Below are 16,919 nucleotides of genomic sequence, written 5' to 3'. Positions count from 1 at the left end.
ACTACCTGATCTAGTGGAAGGTGTCCCTGCCCATGGCAGGGGGTTTGGAACTAGATGATCTTTAAGGTCCCTTCCAATCCAAACCATTCTGTGATCCTGCTGTAGACAGCCACTAGAGTAGCTTGCATATGCAGTTTATATACAGCAGCTGAGGCTTTGCAAATACCTCCCAGAATAATGAACTCTTAGTTAAACAATACAATTTCTTCTCAGACTGGCTAACTTAAGATCACTACAAGTAGTATCTAAGTAACTTTCTTAACATTAGAATGCAGAGAAGTTTGTTGAGCTCTATCACTTTTTTTCCCCAAAGTAAGAAACTATATGGATTGCCAGTTAAAAACAAACATTGTGAAAGAAACTACAACAGAAGTTGGTCAAGAAGTTTGAGATATATCAAGACAGACAGCTTCATATAACACCTTTTTCAAGTGTGATCAACACTACTTAGCAAATGCAGCCCGTACTAGTATAGTAAAATTTACATATGCTTCTTACATAAAAAGTAAGTAACAAACACTCCAGAAGTAGGAGTAGGTAAGTCATTATGAAAGAAAGAGATAGGTGAAGATATGAAATACAGATGAGCTGAAGAAAAAAGGGCTGTCTTTGGTTCTAGAAACATGAGTATAGACATATACCAAATGTAAAACGCTTAATAACATCAAAAGTGTGAGGAAAGTTCTTCAGATACAGATGGGCTTCTCAGAACTTGCCACCTGCAGAAAACATTGGTGTGCAAATGAGGAGAATGTATAATTCATAGAATCATACAATAGTTTGGGTTGGAAAGGACCTTCAAAGGTCATCCAGTCCAACCCCCCTGCAATGAGCAGGAACATCTTCAACTAGATCGGATTCCCCAGAACCACATCCAGCCTGGCCTTGAATGTCTCCAGGGACATTAATGTGCCAGTATTTTACCACCCTCATTGTATAGAATTTTTCCGCTCAGATCTTTCTCTTTCCTTCAAGGAGTGTAAAGAATGACAGGTATACACCCAGGTATATCTATCCTCCATTTAAAATAAAGTTATGAAAAAGCAGAGGTAATAACAACTGCAGGTTCAGATTCTTTTCAAGACTTGAACTTATACCCAGCAAATTAAAAATATGGTTTTTTTCCCCTGCAGCCCATCCGGTTGCAACCAGACCAGCACACAACTGTTGTGTTTCTTTCAGTTTTGTTTTGGTTGGTTGGCTGGGTTTGTTGTTGTTTTGTTTCCTCAAAACAAACCTGTGACTCCAAACACATTATCTAAGCTCTCCTTTAAGCTTAGCACCTCCCAGATATTTAATACGTTGTATTCCAATCATGTATTACCCAGTCACTAACATCCGTGGTGTTTGGGCAGGAGTTAACAGCTAAAAAGATTACCTCCAAGTCTCTTTGAACACGAGTAATACGTTACATGCTGTTTACTCAAGGATTTACTGATCAGGTCATAGAAAAGAAACAGTCCTTTTGATGGTACTCATGCTCCGTTTAATGTGAGCTCTTACACTATTTCCCTGGAATGCTTATCTGAGATTTGAGACAATCAGTTTAAGGAGTGTGCAGTTTCAAGAAACTGCCAGTTACAATCTTTTGTTACTTGTTAGAAGGAGCCCCAGAAAAGCAGCCTTTTCCCCAAGTACTTCACTGAAACTAACAGTTTCTATATAGCCAGGATGTATCAAGATGTACTTCATATTTTAGAAAAATGAGCTCAGTTGTGGCAGTTTCAGCAGCTGTTTTCAGAGCTTTTTGAGAGTGTCAGATACTGACATTTAAGTCGTTATATGCTTCCTGCACAGGAAGCATCATGACAGCATGCTTAGCTAAAAATATTCTAATGTCTATTTATTATCAGTGTAATTAAGTCTTGCATGACAGAATTAAGTGATACTTAAAGAGACAGGAAGTATTTATAGATAACTATAAATAAAAGCAGGGGAAACGTTGCTATTTCACAGCCACTGCTACAAACACCAGAGTTAAAGCGAGAAGTCTTATTGGAAGATACCCTATCCATCTTTCTCCTGGGTGGATATTGTGCTTAATACATTGGACGATTTAGACTCTCAAGAGTAGTATTTGAGATGTTTACTCTATGCAATGAGGATTAGCATCCTTAAAGTAACAGCTCCTCTTCCACTTTGTGTATTTTCTGCTTTCTACTTTCCATTAATTTCATAATGGTAGCTTTATTGGGGCTTTGAGCATCCTGGTCTGGTGGAAAGTGTCCCTGCCCATGGCAGAGGGCTTGGAACTAGACGATGTTTAAACCTCTACCATTCTATGATTTTAAGAAAATGCAACAGCAGTACATACTAAAGAAGGAGCTACAAATCTCTACAATAGAACTGTGTTGTAGAGTAAATTTAGTTGCATTTGTCAGGACATGTAGGAAACTTGGTCAGAAAGACCTTTCCCACACTGTTCATACTTTCATTAGTTCATCTTGAGTATGTGGGTGGGGAGGAACTTCTAATATTACATTTTAGGAACTCGCTCATTAGGTCTTGTGCTTAAGGACAAATAGATCTTCAGACTCATTAAGGCAGAGAGGGGCACAAGTTGTTCCAACACCCACATCTGCTACAGCATACAACCATACATGACAGCACACAGAAGCAGCAGCTGGCATTTGACATCCAGTCCATAATGGCTACAGGCAGAACCGTCACATAGATTTCTCATCATAAAAGATGAAATTAAAGGATCTTGAGACATGAACAAGGACTACCTGCTTACCTGTCCTAGAAATCAAAAGTCTGTTAAGATCAGATGCCCACCTAGACATTACTGAAAGCCTTCCTTAGCATTTTCTAGGATCTCAATCATTGAAGTATTTTTTAGAAGTCTAGCTAACGTGCAGATTTTTAGAATTGGAAATTGGAACGCCTTATCTTCCTACTCAGTTTCCATTTTGCGGAAAACCCCTGCAAACAGACTTTGCAGAAACTCAACTTTGAAAGTTTTCAAAGGCTGGAAAAGAATAACTAAAACCAGACACAACTGCATTAACTACTAATGCACTAGTTTATTGTAAGAACCCATATTCTATTTATCCTGAAAATCTTATTTAAGACAACTGCCTCTGCTTTACAGACACTTGAACCAGAACAGTTTCATTAACATGTTGTTACTGAAAAGAGGCCATCAATCCCTTCTTGCAGAAGTCACACAGCCCTCAATGCATCATTCAGGAGCTCGAGCCACCAGTTCTGTAAAAGAACAGCTTCCAAGAAGTGGTAGGAGCCTGCTACCTCCTATTTATGTATTTTTCCCATAGAGCCTATGCACCAGTGTCTAGAAGGGCAGTACAAATACACTGCATGCCAAAGCCCGTCGAGTTCTGTTATGTCTGTGGTATTTAGACTGTTGTATCTTTACTTGAAGGCTTCTTAAAAGCATCTTCTCATTGCTTTTGTACACATCTTTCATAAAAGCCTTCAGGGAAGCAAATGAAATAAACTAACAACCTCCAAGTTGGTTCACTTGTCTGCAGGCAAATGCTAGCATGCTTAAGGGAGCCTCAGGCAATCTTTCACATGTAGAGTCTAACCAGCTGATAGGCCACCTCTGGAAAGGAAGAAGGAACAATCCAAGACCTGCAGCGACAAGCAGAAGCTGACAAGCAGCACAAGAACAGCCCTACCAAATCAGATCACTGGTATACCTAACCTAGTATCTTATCTCCTATCTACCCAAACATGCATACCTAAAAAAAGAACATGAATAAAACAAGCAAACGAGACAGTAGCTATATTGCAGTTGTGACCAGATTTTTAGTTAACTGCAACTCGTACATTTAATTTTAAAACACCATACCATTTAATTGTGCACTTCTCACAAGCACAATAGCCTCAACAAGTAGAAAAATATTATTTGGAAGGGGTGAGAGCAGTCCTTTTCAGATCTAGGCTTCTAAACCTACTCTTTGTAAAGCTTGCAGGAAAGACAAAAGTACACAACTTCAAATTCGAATACACACCTCGGATTGTCAGTACCACTGCTATGTACTTGGTACACATTCTTGGAATTGTTAAGAGATCAAAAGAAAGGATTCAACTCACAGCAAGACCAGTAGTGAATACCCTTTCTTTATGCTGAATGCATTCCTGCAAAACCAAGAGCCCTTTAAATTTCAAGATCCAAACCAAACACAATCAAGAAAATTATTATCTAAAATGCAATACAAATGGATTTGTTCAACTGAGATGTAGTACTTTGATGACACCAATTTATTTTCTCCAGTGTGCGTTATTTTTTGGTTTGAGGATTTTTGTCATTTTTTCAAAGTAATAAAAACTCTGGAAAATTCAGAAATTCATCTTCACTGGGATTAAATTATTTCCAACTTTTTCTGCAAGTTCTTGTGAAAAGGAACTCCAGAGAAAGCAAAAAAAAGGAATAAACACAGCTGATCAGTTCTTGCAACCTGAGGACTGTTAGATATTATGTGGAGGTTTGAATTACTTTAATAATGTTACTGAAGTAACACTGTAGTAGAAGAGAAATACGCTTGCTTTTTAACGTTCACTTTTCAGACTCCTTAAAATTAGGGATCTCCATTGGTCTGCAGATACAAAGCAGAAAAGTACATGAAAACTGACCTGCGCTCCTGCCATCCTCCCTACTTTTCTCCACACACAGAAGGATCACCAGTGAGACTTGACCACCAGTCAAAGCTACCTCATTTATTATAAACAGAGAACCGCCCTACCTTCACCCTAAGAAAGTTGCTTTCAGAATGTCTATAGAAATGGGTGAGGATGATATTTTCAGATAACTCAAGTTAGAGCTTCCTTCTCTTTCTGAAGAGATGTATAGAAATTCACAGACTGAAATTTGCACCTTTGAGCAACTTGACATGAGCTGGCAAAACTAATTTTTCAAACTGAAAGTCCAAATGAACCTCTTCTGATTATACGGTACATGCATCAACAGGTATACTTAATATCAGAAAACATGTTTACCTACCATAAAATGATCTAAAAACAAAAGGGCCTCTACTGTGAATTGGCTTTCTAACTCAACTGCTGTCTTGAAGTTTGCTGAAATGCACAACTACCTCATGAGAAAAAGTGAATTTAAGCTAAGAGACTCAATTTGGTTTAGGGGTATATGAACCAGTACATTTTCCTCCCCTCCTGTTGCCCTCCAGTTCAGTATCTTCTTACCCAAATGGGTAAATTAACAAACAAAGCTATTACCCTTTTTCATTCTACACCTAGAAATCCTGGGCACAAGCAAGCCTAAGAAAACAAAACCAACTCAGAGGGAAGCTCGTTGTTTAAAATGTACTTTCAGATGTGGTCAAGTCAGATGCACACATGATTTCAGCACTAGAGAGATGCAAATCTCAGAAATAATTCCATTTAGTAACATGATCAAGTAACCTCAAACCCAGAGACTGAATGGCAAAGTATTATTGTGGCTTTCCTCACTAACTTGCCTTTGCTAACTAACCTTCTACTGCTTGTGCAAACAATGCCTGAGCCAGCTCTGAGCTGTGGAACTAAAAATTCACATACTGTAATACAACAAGGACAAACACACTGATACCATCTGTGACTGAGAACTTTCTATGCAAACTGGGATTGGCTCCTGAAAATGCAGAAAAGATTGCTTGTTAGTTCCATAAACATGCAGCTTCACCAGCACAAATACCAGCCATTCAATCCATCTTGCACTGCATGTTGCAGAGAGTTCCTCCAGCCTTTTTCAGAGAAGGTTTCCTTAGCAGCATTTTAGCATACCACTTCAATTCAGAGCAACACCTGGTATTTCATCTTGAAAAGGACACACTTGCCCTAGGGATTAACACAGAAATACAGTGTGCTCTGGAAAAGGCTATGCAAATCCAACTCCTATCCACCTACAGGAGTGCAAAACAAAACAAAAACTTCATATAATCCAGGAACCATTATCTGATTTATGTTAAAGAGCCTGTATATTCTTCTGATTGCTTCCTTGAAGAGCTCAAGGGCAAAAAAACCTCACTTAGTTGGAAAATTCAAGAATATTTAAATGTAACATTGAAATACAATAAAGAATCTTTGATAATTAAAAGGGAACATTCCATACATTGGTCTAGCTCCTACATGTTAAGCACTAGAAACTTTGGACAGTATTACCCTTCTAAATGATTTTGACACCTGTGAATTAAAAATAAATAAATAAATAAAAACACCACTCCAAAACCTACATTTACAACATTATGTTACTGCGGCACAATTTTAATTTACTATTATTTGAAAATACAAGATTGGTGTAGTTATGTTCATTCCGCTTAATACAAAAAGTCAATACAAAAATGCTTCTCTAAGAAAAAAAGCAAGTGTTATTTTTTATTTTTCTATATACATCTGAAAGAACTGTGAGATTTGTTCCAACATGATTTTGTAACTTGTGTTTAGGACTTATTTTACCATTTGAGAATTCATTTTATGTATAAAGAATAGAAATCATAGAACCATAGAATCATAGAATAGTTAGGGTTCAAAAGGACCTTAAAATCATCTAGTTCCAACCATGCCATGGGCAGGGACACCTCACACTAAACCATGCCACCCAAGGCCTCATCCAACCTGGCCTTGAACACCACCATTCACTATCATCCCATTCACTATCTAAAGTAGATTAACATTTACAAGTTGGCACCAGAGCCTATAACACTCATTCATCCACTAGCTTTAAACAAGGCTGGTGATGGAATGCAATACCATTCAATGAGTAAAAATCACCATTAAAGGCTCTATCTAGCAAGGGTTATGTGTTGTCAATGAATTAATAAACACAAAATAAATCCATGCATAAAGCCTTAGGCTCAGGGTACCTACAGTAGTTTTACTAAACTATAATCAGAGTTGTTTGCAATCATTAATTCATAATTCATCCTTTGGGGATTTCCCTACGTAATCTGTCTAAAACCATCTGTTAACAATGCTGATTAGCAAGAAGGCTGCTCTAATTCTTTTTGCGCAGGATCACTGTGAGGCAGTTTTGATTTAATACTCACTCAACTGCAGAACTACAAGAAATGTATTTAATCTATACAAAACTCATTAATCAGATCTCATAAATTTGAAATATCCCACTGAAAAACAGCAATTGATTTTTAGCTATGTCAGTAAGAAGCATCTTACTTCAGCTACTTGAAATGCTAGTCTGACTCATCTATCACATCAAAGACTAAGGTACTGAACATTATAAAGCAGTAGCCAAGTAACTCGAAGCCAATTTCACCATCCAAGGGTTCACAAAAAAAACCCACCCTGAAACCACAGCTATTTCATGGTAGTGCTGTTGCTCACATGATAAAATATTCAAAAACAATTTTCATGTAAACCAGAATATTATTAGTGATATTAACATTATTATTAATGTAGGAAAATAATTTCATTTACCTATTTAGGATACTCTAAGGTAGTCCTGTGCTCTCCCCCAGCATACCTTGAAAACCACAATTGTAAATTATTATCTATTTCCCTTTCACTATTTCATAACAATGTAGCTTCAATGACTAAATAGCTTTCAATTAAAAACCAGCCTCAGTAAAGGGAAACCTGCAACCACATCAGCCTAGAAATACAACTGATACTGTGACTGAAATGAGCATACTACCTACAGTCAAATGATAAACTCATAAGATTAACTTTTCTGCATAAATCAAAGAGAAAGACTCAGCATCCTTTAAGGGCACAGAGTACCAACTGCAGGCCGCGTAACAGCTGAGCTGCTGCAAGCTTCATTTTCCAGAAAAAAAGAATTTATATCAAGTGGACGATTTGTAATACAAACCACAAGCTCACAACTTAACCAACAATGCCTATGGAACCAAACGGAGGGGAAGAGTCAGCGAGTTAGTGACTAATTAAAACTAATGAGGTGCAACTCTATACACAGGCAACATACCACATACTTCCAGAACGGTCAGCGCGTATTACTCTGCATTGATGGCAGTTTCTCTGTGGTACAGGATGTAAACTAAGAAGAATTTAGCAGGAGGTTTGCTTCACTCAGTACAAGTTACAGTGCAAGCCTCTATAGCGTAATTCATAATTTCATTACTCAACAATAGCGGCGAGTCTCAAGTCTAAAGTGAGTACCAAATTAATTCACAAAGAAGAAAATCCTGGAAAAGGGGAGAAACAGCTTCTCAAAGCTTGCAAGTTACCAGAAGTACTGAACAATAAAGATTAGCACCCAAGAAGCATTTTAAAAGGACGGCACTCAGGAGTTCCCCCCCCCCCCCCCCCAGATGCACTGAAGAAAGCAATAAGACAAATACGGATTACACTACTTTTTCTGAGGAGGAATTTCCTGTCCTCCAAAAAGAGATGTAAGGGGCAAAGCACAAGCCCTGGCACCATAAAGAATCCTTTAGCATCTTAGAGGTGGGGAAAGGAAAAACCTGGAGGTACCAAAAAATGCCTAGGGAGGCTGCCAAGGCAGTCAAGGGACTTGCTGGAACAATTCTCTCAGTCTATCTGCTGCATGGGAAATTGAAGTTGAAATGCACAAGAGCTTGGCCTAAATGCTGAAGTTCAGGAAGGCAGTGAGGCTACACATATTCCTTAATTTTATTAATGTTGTCCAGAGAGTATATGAGACACTTCTATTTAGTCTCTAAAAGAGGGAGAACACATTTGATTCTAAACAAATTCAAAAGTAGGTATGCAATGATACTGTACTGCAATACAATAATACGACTACAATACTACAACTGTGAAGGAAAAACACATAGGAAAAGCATGGTGTGCATTCCCACCCACCCCCCCACCCCCCAGTTTTTGTAGACTTTCAAGAATAAAAAGCGAACGATACCAAGTTAGAAGTCTAACAGTGCTCTTACTACAGGACTTCCTTCTTTAAAGCTGTCTGCAAAAAAACCATTAAGACAAATCCATGACTAAATAATTCCCAAGATTACTATTACAGCTATCAAGTTTAGAAGAAATGAGCACTCATCAAAAGGTATCATGTGTATGTATCTCACTTATACAGAAACCTCTTACATAGGTTTTGGCCAGTGTTAGCACTACATGTGTACATCCCAAAAAAATAAGCCTTCTGAAGCTCCTTTGCTATATACAGGGGAAATATCCTTCACTAAGGAGACATACTAAGGTCCATTTCTACAAGCATACTGAAGAACTGAATGTGAGTTGCTGTTCAGAGTTGTTCTACCGGTTACAACATAAGCAACCTAGTAGGTTCCAGTCACCTGAGGACTTCCAAGCCAAGACCAAAAAAGCTTTCTGAAAGACACTACTAGAAAGACCAGCGTCACGGAGCAGTAGCATGCTGAACTCCATGTCTACAGTTTTAAATCTCTCTCTTTGATAAAACATGCTTGTTCAGTTCCATGGAGAATAACATTAGTTCCACTAAACATACAGTAACTTATCAGCTATTGCAGTGCATTTAGTCAGGACTTATAACTCCGATATACTCAGTTACTTAACACAGCTTTGCCCCATCCCTTGGACAGACAATAAGAACAGAGGAGAGCAGCTATTCATATTTGTGCTCAACTACAAAAGTAAGTGAAGCGATCTCTGCTCCAGAATGTATCTATGTGAGGTACGCAGAGAATCTGTGTGGAATCAGTGACTGCAGAGGAGGCTATGAAAATATTAGATAAAAAGGACTGGAACAACTTACCAACATTAGATGCCATTCACCAAGATTTCAAGGGACTTGAAGATGCAATGGATTATATCAGCTTTCTCATGCAATATCCTGCTTGAAACTATATTGACAGGTGAGGTAGGAAGTTTGCCCAACAACCCTGGTACATGGCAAATCAGTAAAAAAAGTGGGAAGAACAGAAGTAGCAAACACCCAAATAAATATGTACTGGCAAAGACTCAACACGGTGTTTGTTAAAGGAATTCCTGCCTCACAAAACATTGATTTCTCTGTAGACATCGCTGATTACATGGATAAGGAGGTACTCTGCTTAAAGAAAACTGGGACACAAAGTCCATACCAAAGGTTTCAAAAGACACTAAGCAAGTCTCTGGGAGGGTAGGGGGTGGAAAGAAGGCCTTTTGAATAAATATTTAACTCATTAAGAGACAGAATGGTGAGAAGGAAGATGAAGGAAGTAAATGATTGCTTACTTTAATAGAGGGAGATGACCAATGGAGTTTCACAGAAACCTGTGCTGGGATATAGATTTATTGGACATAATCATACAAAGTGAGGAGAGATAAGCGGGTAATAAAATGATGAAAATTTGCTGGTGATCCTAAGTTATTCATGACAGTAAAGATAAGGTCTGACTACAGAACTGCAGAAACATCTTGCAACACTGACCAGGAAACAAAACACCAGACAAAAAAATCACTGCAGATTAAAGATGGGAAAGTACCATCCTGGCTGCCTATATGAAAGCTAGGTCCTAGGTGACCATTACTCCTTATTACAACACATACCTCCATGAAAAAAATCACTTGTTTATTATGAAAGGGACTTTCAGGGTTATCTAGTCAAGCTTCCTGATCAAACCAGGTACAGTTAGAGCATGTTGTACACGGCCTCATCCAATTAGTTCTGAACATCTTCAAAACTGCAGACTCAGTAGGTGCTCTACACACCTCATCCACTATTTGACCACTATTACATTAGAGAAGGCCTTTTCCTAAATCTCACTTTCCCATGTTCCAACTTCTGTCTATTGCTTATCCAATCACCACGCAGCTCTGGGATCACTCTTCCTGTCTTCTCCACATCTGGCCGTTAGGTGGTTAATTGCAGACCACAGTAAACTCTGCAACTGGCCAGATGAAAATTCACTGCAGATTAAAGTGATACAGATGGGGAAGTACCATTCTAGCTTCCCATGTGAAACTTAGGTCTTAGCTGATCATTATATTTCCCCTCGAGGCAAAACAAAACCCGCTTCCTTCAACCTCATCACTTACATCGTATGCTCCCCTATGCCAGTGTTTTCCCTGGTACTGAGGAGCCCAGAGCTAGACATGATACTCCGGCTGCTCTCTCCCAAGTGCCAAACAGAAGAGAAGAATCATTTCTGCAGCCTGCCAATTACACCCCTACTAACAGCCCAGCACACAGTGTGCCATCATTGCTGACTCCATGAGTTCAACTCTATGCCCACTAGACCACTATGTCTTTCCCTGCAAAGGTTCTCTGTAGACAGCTGATCCCAGCCTGTACTGTTGTGTGGTGCTATCCTGGCCCAGATGCAGGGCTTGGTATTATCACCTTTGTTGGACTTCACAAGCTTCCTTTCAGATAACCTTTCCTGCTTCCTATCCCGCTGTCTAGCAGCCCTCTCCTCCAGCATATCAGACATTCCCCAAACCCACCGTAGGAGAGTTCACATGCCTGTCGAACATGCTGGCCCATCATCCCAACATTCAGATCATTCATAAACACATTAAACAATATTTGCCTCTGTATCAGTAATTCCCTGAGGGATGACAAAATAAAATAGAGAAAGGCTCACTGTTTATATACGGACCTCTAGCCTGATCCAGTATGGCTATTCTAAAGTCATTACTTCAGTCTTCAGTAAACGGCATCAATGAGCTTTCCACATAGAAAGGGAAACATCTGCTCTTGGTTCTTCTTTGGGCTCTAACACATAACTCCAGAAACTTTTGGAAAAACACAATATTGGCAGAACATTATGTAACATTATATAACTATACAATTTTTACTGAAATGGGAATTATTTTAGCTAGCTTCAGAGAAAGCAAGGAAACAATACCATAATAAAGAACTATCTTTATCCACCTCAAGGCATATACCACTGAATATAAAACTGACAACAACAAAATTCAGAAACATTGGTATCATGGGCTTTTTATAGTTATTTACGCTTTTATTTTGACTATATAGGTCAAGCCAATACCAAAAGCTCTGACAAGATCTCCTGAAACAGAAGTTGGGAAAAAATTCTGTAATATATGGGCACATGATCATTCTCCAAAGTGCCCATGACAAAATGGGCTTTTTACAGGTTGAGCAGCTAGCTGTAATCTTACAGGTCTACACTCAGGATGTTGGAGAACAAGTCACCTTCAACCACAAAAACTGACTTTGTTCCTTTGTGAACATATACAGACAAAGCTATTTCTCAGTGAACTTTTCCCAAGTACCTGACTATGAAGGTTGACAAAAATCTATTCTGCAGTTTCTCAGCATGCTTCCTCAGAAGAGATCCAGACAGACTCCTACAGCTGTGAAGATACCAAACCGCAGCGAGACTATCAAACAGGTATATAATGAAAGCTGAGGAAGTCCCTGGTGGAGCCACATCCTGGAAAGTGCTTTTTCCATGTCTTTGCCTTTCCTTAACTGTTTAAATGACTTGTTATTAAATGAGTCAGCACTGGTCACTTTAAACACCCTTCCTGACTTTTGTTGCCAAAAACTTTCCATAAAAAATAAAACCCAACATAAATAGACTGGAAATAGGTAGCAGCAGTGAAGGAGATGTCTAGATTTTAAAGAACACTCTACTAGTTACATGTAGGGCGGTTAACTGAAGACACCTATCGAGGCAAAGAGAATTCTACTAATTCTGAAGAAAACTGTGGGGTTTGGCCCCAAAAGCTGTGTTTTGTCAACTGCATGCCACATGCTTTGCACAACAGTGTAGAATGAGCCACTTCAAAGCACAAGTATGTAGATCGTGGAAAAAAAAAGTATTTGCAAATAAGCTTAATACCGTGGCTTAAATCTGCGCCTTCTTTTGCCATCTGTGGCCCTATTAGAAGAGGGCCATATAAGGGTCTGAACAGATCTAGAGAAAACAAAGACCTAGCTTAACTCTGTAAATAGTACGGTTTAAAAACAAATTTATTAATAAACATATCTAGTAATGACTCCAAGAGTAATTACTCCTGCTGGGAGAACAGGAACCTCGTCCACTGAAGCAGCAAATACACTCTGATACTACACAGTCTATCAGAAAAATCAAGCTGCAAAGTGCAATTAAACAAATCAAACCAAAATAACCCTCATATTTGCTGAGTAAGAGCACGAGGTCAAACATACATTTACAGTATTACACACCAATTAGGACGACGTACTATATGGTACATGAATTTAAATTAGAATCAAAGCAGCCTCTTTTTTTTTATTCCCCTTTGCTTAAAGAAACTAGATTTAGCTTTGCAAGAGAAATTGAAAGCAAGTTTGTCAGACAGAGCACCTTTTGTTTCCTTAAGATAAGTAGTGAAAAGCAGTAGCAACATTCTATTTTTTTTCCCAGTAGTACACAAGTATCACATAGCACTTCTCAGCTTTTAACAAAAGGGTAAACTGTGAAGTTATTTTCACAGCAAGAACAAACCCCTTTGCAAGTGTGTTTCATACAAGCAGAAAAACAAATTCCTGACCTTTACTGCTGATACATAGCTCATGCAGAATATAAAAACAAATTCTGAGATTAAGTACTCCATAAACACTCTTTCTTGCCTAAATACCTAAAAACAGGCAGCCAGTGAGACCTCTACTGAACAATCTAGATGGAACAGTACAGACAGAACCGATAAACCAGCAAAGCAAGTGAGGCATTTCATGAGGCAAGTGCAGGAAGCTACTGCTAATACACCATCAGCAACTTCAGCCTGAATGTGAATGGAGCTCAGCACTCAGGCTTCAAGGGAACACGCTCATCTGCAGGCTGGGTCGCTTTACCGGGATCACAGTAAGCTCTGATAGTCCACAAATGCTCAGGCAGCTCACACTCTGTACAGGGAGAATGAAAGATGCTTAGCACTTCTGGAGGACGCAGTTGTAGGTTCTGCAGTCAATGAAATAACACATACGACGTATTACATATGCAATGAATCCACAGAGGAAAAGACTGCTGTTCTTAAAGAGTATTCCAGGGGGATAAGAATGTGCACATCTCCACAGAAATCTGTTGTAAGTAAGAATTCAACATATGCAATTAAATTCAGCCTGTGCAATTGGAGCTTCTGTTTGCTCTTAAGCTTCCAAAAAGTGGTCTCCGCATTTTACCCCTCTCAATTGTTTCAGAAACAGAAAATTCACTGAACTTTAATTTTACTTTGCCTTGGAACAAGTGGTTTAATCCCTTCGATTGGCTTCTTCGAACTGACTTCTCCAAACAGAGAAAGACAGATTACCCTAAGTACAGAAACAAAACTACCCATCACAAACCCTTCCTGCAGCCCAGCTGTACAAATGCAAAACAAGCCTTACAACAGTTTGTTTCCAGATGGGCTACGATGGTATAAACATAACTTGACCTCACCAGGACTAGTTATTTTTATAGAGCTGTTGCACATTCTTTAAAAAGATTTTGAACAGATAGGTTTTGACTTGCTAAGGTTAATAATCAGTGTTCAAAGTACAAAAGCTGCTATATAGCAAACTGTGCTGTTTTCATGCACTATTTGGCAAGAAAGGAACATTACACTGGGTACATCAAATGCCAACTTTGTAACTAAAAATCTAAAGGGAGGGGGAAAGAAAAGTTAAAAGAAAAAAACCCACCAACACCGAAGTGGTTGGCACATAGCTACTTAGCAAACCTGAAAGCCCGTTTTCTCTTTCTTAAGCTCATTTCGCACGTCGTGGTACATGCTGAGGGGTCACCGAGACACACTCTGCACGTTATTCAACTTCTCAAACCCCAGGTGCTCCCCTCGGGCGCAGCAGGACCTCCAATCACTGCACCGCTCTGACCAGACCTCCAAAACACAAAGCTCCGCCACCCCCCTGGGCTCCGGCCGCCCCCCGCCCCGCTAGCGTCAAGCTGCGGGGAAAGGCGAACACTCCCGAACGGAAAACCATTGGGCAAGAGACCGGTGCGGCCAGGGCAACAGGAATTAGCGCGGCGCGGCTCCCGGCGCCCCCGGCCCCTCGCCTCCCCTCCCGCGGCGGCACCCTGGGGCTCAGCGCGCCGACGGCACCGCAGCGCCTTCCCGCCGCGGCCGTTACGCAACGGCACCGCGACCTTGCGGGGAACTCCGGAGCCATTCCCGGGAGGGAGGTGCGGGCAGCATCCCCCCCCCCGCGCCGGCATGGGCACTCCGGGACCGAGATGCGAGGGAGAGACGGAGGGAGGGAGGGAAGGGGCGCGGCTGAGAGAAGCCACTGCTGCCCCGTAAGATATGGGGTACGAAGCGCCGCGACCCGAGCGCGCAAACTTCGGCTCGGCGGCGGCTGAGCTCCGTCCCGGGCGGGAAAGTGGAGAGGCAGCCCCCTGAGACGGGGAGAGGGAATCGGAGGGTGGGATTGGGGAAGGGGGATGGGGCTCTCACGGCGGCATTCCTACCTGCGACACCAACGGCACCAGCGTCTGCTCCACGGACCGCGTGCGGATCTCCAGCCCCGCGTCCGCGCCCAGCCCCGACGAGGACGACGAGGAGACGCCGCTGCTGCTGCACGGGGACGTGGCCATAGCGGGGGAGCCACGCCGCGACCCCCGCCACCGCGATCACCGCCGCCACCCTCCGCGCACCCTCCGCGCTCCCTCCCGAACAACTCCGCTCCTCTCCCGCCGACCGCCCCTCGGCTCGGCTCCGCTCCGGCTCCGCTCCGCCCGGCACCGCCCCCCGCCGCGCCCCTCCCCCGCCCTCCGGGGCACCGCTGCCTTTGCCGGGGCGCCCGGCGACGCCGCGCGCGCGCGCTCAGCCCCCCCCCCCCCTCCCCCCGCCTCCCTTCGCGGCCCCTTCCCCGCCCCTCGGGACGGGATTTAAAGCGGCAGCGCCAGTTTGCGCCCTCTCTCTCTAGCGGGCACCCGTCGCCCCGCTTGCTTTCCCTCAGGAGGAGGGGGGCGGAAGCTGGGGCTGGTCCCTTCCACCACAGCTCCCACCGGGAGTTTGCTCCTCGGGAGGGTCTCTGCCCGAGTGGGGCATCCAGGCTGGGCGGTGGCTGAAGGGTTCGGGTGGCCTCCAGGTATAGGAGTCAGGCTTGGCACCCGGCACCACGGCCCGCCGTGAAGTCGGGACGCCGGTGCGGTGTAAGGGAGGGCGGGCAGCGAGCTGTGCGCTCCCTGAGGGGTGATGAAACTCCCCCTCTGTTCGCGTACTTACAGCCTCTGGGAGGAGTGGTGGGCTTCCTAAGCTAAACTCCATCGGCCTTTCTCCTAGCAGCCGCCCACAGAAGGGAAGAAAAGGGTTTCTGCCTTTCAACGACCGGTTGAAAGCGGCACGGGCCGCTTTCGGGGAACAGCAGCCGTGTGTGTCCTTGGTGCTAAAGCATATACTGATCTGGCAAGAAGGCGGCAAAAGTAACTTCAGAGGAATAAAAGTCGGGTTTTGGCGGGATTTATTTTCAAGTTTTTCTTTGGGTGTTGTTTTTTGTTTGTTTCTGGTTTAAAATGAACTAAACCCACTTCACATTGCCTTGCACCCTGCTTTTGAAAAGTATCAAGACAGGAATGCTTACTGGTCTAATTAGGCTGCATGTATTCCGTATCTCTGATTCATCTACAGGCTTGTCTACATAAGACTGTGGAAGCAGAACAGAAGTCTCCTTGGCTGTGGTCCAAGCTGCCGAGGTGCAAAGCAGCACCAGCCCAGAAGTGGGTTAACTCAGTGTGGCGCTGTGCGTGAACCAACAAGCCCAATGTGGGGTCTGGGCTAGTAAACAACAGATCACAGAATCAACTAGATTGAAAATGACCTTTAACATCATCAAGTCCAATCACTACCCCAAGACTGCCAAGGCCACCGCTGAACCATGTCATTGGGGGCCTCATCTACACAGATTTTGAACACTTCCAGGGATGGTGATTCCACCACTGCCCTGGACAGCCTGTTCCAATGGCTGAGCACCCTTTTGGTGAAGACATTTTTTCTAATATCCAATCTAAGCCTCCCCCGGCACAGCTTGAGGCTGTTAACCTTTTGTCCCATCCCTTGTTACCTGGGAAAAGAGACTGACTCCCACCTCACCACAACCTCCTTTC

General features: G+C 42.2%; 1 protein-coding gene across 1 annotated transcript in view; it reads right to left on the bottom strand.

The window, feature by feature from the left end:
- CTNNAL1 (catenin alpha like 1) overlaps nt 1-15,455 on the bottom strand; it is a 53,799-nt gene extending 38,344 nt beyond the window's left edge. Inside the window, exon 1 of the mRNA XM_080610717.1 lies at nt 15,282-15,455. Within this exon, the coding sequence (XP_080466843.1) occupies nt 15,282-15,407 (126 nt within the window). The 5' untranslated portion in view covers nt 15,408-15,455. The remainder of the gene's footprint in view (nt 1-15,281) is intronic.
- Between the last annotated feature and the right edge of the window lie 1,464 nt (nt 15,456-16,919).

The sequence above is a fragment of the Psittacula echo genome (assembly GCF_963264785.1).
Source record: "Psittacula echo genome assembly, chromosome: 2".
Classification (NCBI taxonomy): Eukaryota; Metazoa; Chordata; class Aves; order Psittaciformes; family Psittacidae; genus Psittacula; species Psittacula echo.
This window is presented reverse-complemented; position numbering and strand designations above follow the sequence as displayed.